Consider the following 9,490-nt stretch of genomic DNA (forward strand, 5'->3'; position numbering starts at 1 on the left):
AGAGAGAGAGAGAGAGAGAGAGAGTTAGGCCAAGTTCTTGTTGAGGAAGAGAATGGTGTGCAGGTGGTTGGGCTTGACGAGGTCCCTCTTCATCTCCACCAGGTGGCCTTGTTTGGAGAAGAGTCTGTCAGAGCTGACGCTGGTGGCGGGGATACACAGATACTTTTGTGCCAGGATCTTCAGGTGGGGGAACTGCACCTCGTTTAGCTTCCACCACTGCAGGGGGTCGGCCTTGCGTGGGATGTTGGCCTCCTTGAAGTAGCGCCGGCTCTCGTTCTCCGCCTCCGAGGCTGTGTTCTTCATGGCGCCGGCCTCCGACACTTTACGGTCGAACATGTTCCAGAAGGACGAGGAAGACGATGCAGTGGCATCGGTGCCGAAGCTGTTGCTGTCTCCGGTGGTGGTGGCGGCGAGCTCGGCACTCTGCACTGTCTGGGTGATCTCCCCTAGCAGGCGGTGCTGCGCCGACTCCAGGGCGGCCATGTCTGTGAAGGCGTGCCGCTTGAAGCGCGGGTCGAGCAGCGTGGAGACGGCCAGCGTGTACGAGTTCTCGAAGTTGGAGAACTGCTGTTGCATCTGCTGGAGGAGCGCACTCTTCAGCGCCGACTGAGGCCCGGACAGCGGGACCATCCCCGACGCCGTCACCTGCTGCAGCAAGGTCGCGATGGGGATGACCTTGGACATGAAGGTGTACCCTGAGGTGCAGATCTCCTGCGTGGCGGCCTCGAACGGTTTGAGGACCTCGATGACGCTCCGCATGAGCTCGACCTCGTCGTCACACAGACACATGTGGTCTTTGCTGAGGAAGCAGAGCACGGTGTTGACCGCCTCGTACTGCTCCACCATGCGCACAAACATGGCGTACGTCGAGTTCCAGAACTTGGAGCTCTCCTGCTTCAACTTGTGCACCGGCAGGTTGTGTTGTTGCTGCACGGCCGACAGCGTGTCCGACGCCTTCACGCACGTCTCGAAGTAGCCAACCGCGTCGCTCGTCTTCTTCTGGATGCGCACGATCTCGGCCACGGACTTGAGGGCGTTGTTGATGACCAGATTGAGCGTGTGGCCGAAGCAGACCAGGTGCTCCCAGCCCGTGCTGAGCGTCGCAGCGGTGACTGTGTTGTCGGTGCCGTTGGAGATGAGGGAGATGATGCGTTCTGAGATGTTCCACTCGTCTGTGATGCGCTTCAGACTGAGTGCCAGCGCGTCGCCTGGGGGGAGAGGGGGAAGTGGATGTTACGACGAGTCTGCAAGCCTAACCACGAGACCACCGACAACTTCACCATTAAGAGTCTGCTAGCCTAACCACGAGACCACCGACAACTTCACCATTAAGAGTCTGCTAGCCTAACCACGAGACCACCGACAACCTCACCATTAAGAGTCTGCTAGCCTAACCACTAGACCACCGACAACTTCACCATTACGAGTCCGGTAGCCTAACCACGAGACCACCGACAACCTCACCATTACGAGTCCGGTAGCCTAACCACTAGACTACCAACAAACCTCATGATTACGAGTCAGGTATGTCATGTTTTACAATTGCATCCATACGACGTGGGGAACTCTGAGCCACCACTTAACCCTATCCGTACGTGGTGTTTACTACATTGTATCGTATCCATACGACGTGGGGAACTCTGTGCCACCACTTAACCCTATCCGTACGTGGTGTTTACTACATTGTATCGTTTCCATACGATGTGGGGAACTCTGTGCCACCACTTTCCAAAGAGGAAATTTACTCTTTAATCCGATCCGTACGCTTTGCATAGCAGTCTGTCAAAATGATTTTTTGAGAAATACGGAGTTTCAAAGAGATCTTCGTACTAGAAGAATTCTAAAATGTGAAGAATACAACCCCGGGGCGTACGGATAGGGTTAATCAGTCGGATCTGCTGCATGTGCTCCGGATGTATTTTGTGGAAATTTAAATTATAATTGTTGACAAAAGCAAGAAGAAATAATGACATGCGCATAAAGCGGCATATACACACACATTTCTGAGTGGAGTTTACTGAAAAAATGTTGACCAAAGGTACAATAGGTAAATTAACCATTTCTCTGATTTTTTTCCTACAGTCACCTAAACTCAAGGTTGAAAGAGTTAAAATAGTTGGTGTCTTCCTACTGTACTGTGCTGATTGTTGTTCTAACATATAGAAGATCCTTTGACCTAATTCATCCATCTTTTTTTCTTCTTACTTTCCGCCCAACAGAGCTAGGCTTTTGTCCTGATGGTCAATGGAAAGATGGAAAAGATGACTGTGATCACCATCACCAGGGAGGGAGAGAGGCTGGAGAGATGAGGGAGAGAGGGAGGAGAGACTTACCCAAGGAAGATGATGATGAGGACAGTTTAGGTGACACAATGAGAGAAAAAACAAAACAAATGATGCTTTGGATTAAACTAGTGTATGTGTATGTGAGTGTGTGTGTGTATGTGTGTGCCTGTGCACATCTGCGAAAATATATGTGTCAGTGTGTGTGCATGTGTATCTACGCATGTGTCAGTGTGCACGTGTGTGCCTCTGCGCGTATGTGTCAGTGTGCGCGCGTGTGCCTCTGCGCGTATGTGTCAGTGTGTGTGCGTGTGTATCTGCTCACATGTGCCAGTGTGTGTGTGCGTGTGTATCTGTACATATGTGTCAGTGTGTGTGTGTATGTGAACATATGCGTCAGTGTGTGTGTGCGTGTGTATCTGCACATATGTGTCAGCGCGTGTATCTGTACATATGCGTCAGTGTGTGTGCGTGCATCTGCCTGCACATATGTGTCAGTGTGTGTGTGTGTGTGTGTATCTGCCTGCACATATGTGTCAGAGTGTGTGTGTGTCTATCTGCACATATGTGTCAGTGTGTGCATGCGTGTGTATTTGCACATATGTGTCAGAGTGTGTGCGTGTGTATTTGCACATATGTGTCAGTGTGTGTGTGTGTGTGTGCGTGTGTATTTGCACATATGTGTCAGTGTGTGTGTGTGTGTGTGCGTGTGTATTTGCACATATGTGTCAGTGTGTGTGCGCGTGTGTATTTGCACATATATGTCAGTGTGTGTGTGCGTGTGTATTTGCACATATGTGTCAGTGTGTGTGCGTGTGTAGGTGAACATGCATGAAGTCTCATCAAGAAGAAGGAGGGCGAGAAAAGACAGGAGGTGAGGACAGACACAAGGGGAGGAAACAAACGAGTTACTTTTGCCGTGAGCCGGGCTGGAGGAAGAGGCGGGGCCAGTGACAAATTTCTCTTCTGTAGAAGAGCTCAGGGGGTCAGAGGGCACGATCCCGGGGGTCACCATGCCGGGGGTGTGGCTCGGCAGGCCATCCAGCTTGACCAGTTGACTGGACGGAGGGCTGGTCTCTCCTCCTTTGGGGGGGCGGGGGCAGGGGGGAGGTAGAGGGGAGGGGGAGGGAGGGGAAGGGGAGGAGTGAGAGGAAGAGAGGTAAGGGAAAGGGGAAGAGGGGGGGAGAGGACGGAGAGTGAGAAGGGCAGGAGATGAAGGCGGAAGTAGGGAGGTGAATTGCGAGGGGGAGGGAGGGAGAGAGAGAGAGAGAGAGAGAGAGAGAGAGAGAGAGAGAGAGAGGGAGAGAGAGAGAGAGAGAGAGAGAGAGAGAGAGACAGACAGACATGATAAGACTAGAGTCACCAAGCTCTATCTCAATGTAAGCGTGGCTTCGTTAGTTTCTTCGTTTGTATGTCTATTGTCTGTCGTGAGAGTTTCATCATCAGCGCTGTCACAACAGTTTGGTCTTACAATAAGTTACAAATACAGACACTTGTATCAAATGTTGTACAAAGATGACACCAGCACAGTACAGGATGGAATCCACTGAATCACCACCAGCACACACGCCCCCCTTCCACAAAAAAAGTTTTTGATCCTATCCGTACGCCTGGGGTCATTTTGTACCCTCGGGGCTGTATTCTTCACATTTTAAAATACTTCTAGTACAAAATAACCCCAGGGCGTACGGATAGGGTTAAAGAATTAAATATTGTCAACTTTGAACTAAAATATGCCGAAAAATAATGAAACAATTATGCTGCTATAAAATATTTGATAAACTTCTGGACACGTAATTTTAACGAAGAATGAAGAAATATTCAGAAGAATAGGTCTAGAAACATTCCTTTAGAACGTACAAAAACTTTGACGGAACTGCTTCGGGCATACATCAGACACTATGATTGAGTCAAGAAACACATTCTGAAAGCAAAGTTTGAAGGCAAGAGAGGAAGGGGAAGACCGTACAGAAGATGGGAACAGGACACAGAAACCTGGCGCGGAACCAAAACAACTCAGGCAGGCAGGCAGAATGTCAAGAGACAGAGTGTTGTACGTTTTGTTTTTTTCTTTTGACGTTGAATATCCCGGCAACATCACATGGAGCTTGTTGTTGTTGTTGTTGTTGACTCGATTTCTCTGATGTTGAATTTAAGGAGGAGGTACGGTGAACGAAAAAACACGTTTATTCACTGACCTAAATAAATGAATTTAGCACAGAAAGACAATGCCAAAGTGCGAAATGATTTGGAGGCCATCTTGAAAATAAACAGAAATCTTAAATTCCTAAAACCTCAAACACTAATCAAAATATTCCACTTTGTAAGATAAGAATCGAAAGGCAGGACCTATACTGAGGTCATAGGGAGACTATTTTTTTTCATGGATGTTGCACGATGAATTTCAAGAGGTAAAAAAGTGTTGAAAATACACCCACCAGCTTGATATAAATGCTCATGGCCCCTGCCATATTCAAAGAAACACAAAAATAACTAGCTCATTGTCTAGAAATATGGATAAACCATCACTGTGCCCAATTTCAAGTCTCTAGGGCAATAAGTAAGCGAGATTTTAGGACTTTTGTCTTGTCGCACGCTGTCCATGAAAAACACAGTTGAGAGAAAATGGCCATTAAAGTAAAAAATAACCTACTGTGATACTATTGGTAATAGCCAGAGGAAACAAAAGTTCACATCAGCATGCCTATCTCAGCGAAATAATAACCAAGTGACCCCCACCTCCTTCAATCTCAAAATTTGTCAACTTCTATTCATGATGGATGAGTATTTTTTTCACCAAAAGCAAGACAAATGAACAAGCTTTAAACTGATACCAATAACTCCACATGTCCCAAAATAGACGAGCGTTTGATTCCACAACGTCGTAACACTATATATAGATATTGCCCTGGTGTTTCCCCATGTGTTTCAGTTCTCTAAGTAGGTTGCTCTGTGTCTACCCTTGCCTCATTTGCCATCAATTTTACCAGAGAGAGAGATAGGATCATAGATGTTCAAGACCTCTAACTTTATGTCTGTTCAAATGTTCTAGAAATTGTATTTGACGATTACTATCAATTTTAGATCAGTCAATTCATGTTCAGTACAATGTTAAATGTAAAAGACTATGTATCAATTTATGTATTTTTGCAAATTGCATTGTGTGTATTAAATTATTATGTATTTGTATGTGCTCATTTCGTAACGATGTGTAAGCGTGCGCATGTGATAAGCAAGTAGATGTGAGTGTGCGTGTGTGTGAGTTGCGTGCGTGCGTGTGTGTGAGTTGCGTGCGTGATTATTGTTCGTACATACATTTATGTAAAGAGTCTAGAGCTCTGTTCACACGAGAGAGGGTGCTATAGAAATGATCTACATTATTATTATTGTTATTATTCAACCGAAATGTCGGTGTTATCACAGACTGGAAATCGTGAGGATGTCAATTTTGGAAGTTTGTCGACTCATTCCTTCATTTCTCTTTGAATGATGGCTTATTGTTCTTGTGCTTTGAGAGGGAAGTCAAGCATTCCATGGAAGTAATCACGCCAACAGTTGTGTTAAAAAAAAGTTTGAGTCTACAAGCTCTTCATACCGATACCCTTACGAATTCCAGTGAGTCTGTGATAACAGACATTTTTACATCCAGCTTTCCTACATCTCTACATCAACGCCCTACTGTGACCTGTATCTAGATGGTTACTCGTGAAGCGTGTACTGGGGAGACTGGACAGACTAGAGGGTTATTGGGACACGTGTACTGGGGAGACTGGACAGACTAGAGGGTTATTGGGACACGTGTACTGGGGAGACTGGACAGACTAGAGGGTCAAGTACACTGGAATCCGTCTAAAGTGAACCCGCTTTATTTGAACAATTGGTTAAAGTGAACGATATTCTGCGGCCCCGATTGAAATGCAATTTGTTTAAGTAAAAAGAAATGATCAATGGGGAAATCGGACTAAAAGAATGAGAGAAAGCCAAGCTGTGAAAACAAAATTCTTTGTCTCGGGCATCGGCAGACAATCCCAGCTCGGCATTGGGGACGGCAATCAATAAAAAAGAGCTCCAGTCTAGGCCCGCCCGCTATGTTGTCCCCCCCCCCCCCCCCCTCTCTCTCTCTCTCTCTCTCTCTCTCTCTCTCTCTCTCTCTCTCTCTCTCTCTCTCTCCCTCCCCTCCACCCTAGACCCACCACTGCCAGTAGCTGCTGTCTCTAGGCCTCCACCCCACCACAATGGTTCCACTGAACCTCGCATAAAGCGCACACTTTCCTCTGGTTCCAAAGAGGTCACTTTAACCCTATCCGTACGTCGTGTTTTACTATCGTATCCATACGACGTGGGGAACTCTGTGCTATCACTTTCCAAAGAGGAAATTATTCGTTAATCCGATCAGTACGCTTTGCAAAGCAGTCTGTCAAAATGATTTTTTGAAAAATACTGAAAGTTTCAAAGAGGTCTTCGCACTAGAAGTATTCTAAAATGTGAACAGTACAACCCGGGGGTACAAAATGACCCAAGGGCGTACTGATAGGGTTAAGCAGACCCAATGATAGTTCACCTATGACCGGTGTACTGAGCGGGGAGACTAAAAGGTCAAGTAGTTCACCTGTGGCTTCGTCGGTGCGGTCAAAGGTCTCCAGTACGATGCTCGACATCTCCCAGTTGTCCTTGATGAAGTGGGCGGAGACCGTGATGAAGTTCTGGGAGCCCCTGTACATCCAGGTGTCCACAGTGATGGCGAAGAAAGACGCGATGACTACCTGTGGGAGAGAGGGAGTGTGTGAGGGAGGGAAGGAGGGAGTGTGTGAGAGAACAAGAGTGAATTTCTTTTCTGAACAAGAAGCCAATGCAATGGCCGTAAACAAGGTTTAGCAGTCTCGCTTTCTTTTCCACAAAACTCAACTATTTGTTGGTCCAACCAAAGGCAGAGAGACCCAGAACTCTACAGGAGCTCAGGATCTGTGGCAAACAACAGCCTTAGTACAAGACACTGTCACAACGGGATGTCCCTTCAGATGAACAAGATGAACAAGTACGAGACAGCCCATAGCTCAAACTGAGCTTTTAGGCATGCACACGAAAATTTAAGAGAGAAACAAAATTCTGATACTTGGAAAAACCTGGCTCTTTTATTTCAGACTTTTTGGAGGTAGCGTTTTCAGAGGAGGAGACAACTGTGCAATGTAACAACAAAACCCCAACGTCAACTTGGCAGGGCCGGAGAACTGCTTTGTCTCATATAGGAAGTTGATAGGCAGAGAGACTAAAGAAAGGGGCAACCCCCCCCAAGAATTTGAAATCTTTTTGTGGTTACAGGAATTTCTGGTAAAAAAACAAACAAAGTGTCTTTGTGAGGTTAAACAAGGTCACAGTGAAAACTGTTCAAGATGGATAGCCACTGTGAGAGAGAAGAACGCTTGTCTCAAACAGGTGACTGTCTTTGACTGGCATTATCACGCAGGAAAAATGCTGGGTGGGGTGGGGGGGCTATTTGTACAGGTTAATGTCTGGGCTAGGTGGCCATTAGACTAGTGTGGTGACAGGTCGGACTCAATGTGTGCACAGCAGCGGTCACCGACTCACCTCAAGTTTGACCAGTTGGATGGTACAAGTTGACAACTCACCTCAAGCAGGACCAGTTGGATCAGGCTGGATTGTAACCTCAAGTCAAGTTTGATCAGTTGGACAGGTTGGATCAGGTTGGACGGTACACATTTACAACTCATCTCAAGTTTGATCAGGTTGGACGGTACACATTTATAACTCACCTCCAGTTTCACTTTGTTCTTCGTCTCCTCCGCGAGGTCGTTGAGCATGGTCTTCATGATGGTTTTCTTGGACGGCGGCTCGTAGCGCACGTCAAGCGCCTTCACAAAGTCTCGGAAGCCCCTCCCCTCCACGATGGACGCGGGCTGAAGGTCAACGGTCAACATCTTCAACAACGCCTTGTTTGTGTTCTGCTTCACCCTCTCGGCACCGTACGACTTTTTGATCCCCGGCGTGGCGATGCCCAGGCCGACCGACGCAGCCACAGCCGTGCTGCTGTTGTTGAGCTGTTGCGAGATGTAGGTGGCGTCTGCTGTCGCGTTCTGAACCAGCGCCTTGGGCCGCCGACCTCTAACCCCCGGTCGGGTCACCGGTTTCCCGGCTTTGGCCTTGAGCTCTAGGTACAGCTCCATCTCTGCCTCTCGCTGGGACTCGGCCTCCTTGTAGGTGGAGGGGTGCTTCACGCGCAGATGTTTGAACAGGTTGGAGGTGTTGTTGGCATGGTGGCAGGTGGCGCCACAGAGCTTGCACTTGGCTCGCTGCGGCTCGTTGGGGATCTTGTCGAAGTAGTACCACACCACGCTGCGCGGCCGCCGTGGACCTTTGTTCTTCTGATTGGCTAATTTGGGGGTCGTCTCAGCCATATTGATTGATCACGCTGTTCTCTCACCAACAGAACAGACCAGTTTGGAAGGTCTAAGTTTTTGGTGTCAGACACTTGACAGATGGTGCTTGAAGATGCTGAAAAGGACAGAAGAACAATTGTTTGACTCATAAAATACTGAGAATGTAACTGCACTGTTAGATGTATGAAGAGTATCCAAAGAATTAAGAGGCAGGATAGAATAAGAAATGAAGAGCTGTGGGAAAGGACAGGACAAAAGGATATAAGAAGTAGAAACAGGACAAAGAAAGTGGCGATGGATGAGACACACCTTAAGAAAGCCAAGTGGAAACATCACAAGACAGTCACTGCAGTGGAACCCACAAGGAGCACAAGGCAGGGGTAAGCCAGGGGAAACATGGAGGAGATGTGTGGAAAGGGACATGAGAGAGATGAAGCTCACTTGGAACGAGCTTGGAAGGATGGCCCAGGATAGAGATAAATGGAAGGAGCTTGTATATGGCCTATACCCTGCCAGGGGTGGAAGGCATAGATGATGATGACTGCACTGTTCTTTTCTATCCATCTATCAGCTGCAGCAAGACAAAGAGTATTACTGTACACATGCTGGGCACAAAATGTACCTGCAGCTGTAACATTCACTCTGTGAAGTCCCAAGCCACAGCAAGTATACACTCTAAAACTGCAAGTATTAAATGAAATGCTCATGTGCAAAACGTATTTTTTGTTCTTTGGTCCCCAGGTATGGAACGAACTCCCATATAAAATAAGATCTGCCCCAACAATTTCCATTTTAAAAAATCAGCTGAATCAT

General features: G+C 47.3%; 1 protein-coding gene across 2 annotated transcripts in view; it reads right to left on the minus strand.

The window, feature by feature from the left end:
• Positions 1-6: 6 nt before the first annotated feature.
• The window catches only part of LOC101851137 (zinc finger BED domain-containing protein 1), a 12,222-nt gene continuing 2,738 nt past the window's right edge, over positions 7-9,490 (minus strand). The window contains exons 2-5 of one of the 2 annotated variants that reach the window (XM_005103778.2): positions 8,054-8,792; positions 6,892-7,045; positions 3,195-3,365; positions 7-1,208 (exon numbers count right to left, since the gene is read on the minus strand). In XM_005103778.2, coding sequence (XP_005103835.1) covers positions 25-1,208; positions 3,195-3,365; positions 6,892-7,045; positions 8,054-8,695 — 2,151 coding nt within the window. In that variant the 5' untranslated portion in view covers positions 8,696-8,792 and the 3' untranslated portion in view covers positions 7-24. The remainder of the gene's footprint in view (positions 1,209-3,194; positions 3,366-6,891; positions 7,046-8,053; positions 8,793-9,490) is intronic. The other variant, XM_005103779.2, reaches the window with a different exon arrangement.

Source organism: Aplysia californica, unplaced genomic scaffold (genome assembly GCF_000002075.1).
Source record: "Aplysia californica isolate F4 #8 unplaced genomic scaffold, AplCal3.0 scaffold00389, whole genome shotgun sequence".
In the NCBI taxonomy this organism is placed as follows: domain Eukaryota; kingdom Metazoa; phylum Mollusca; class Gastropoda; order Aplysiida; family Aplysiidae; genus Aplysia; species Aplysia californica.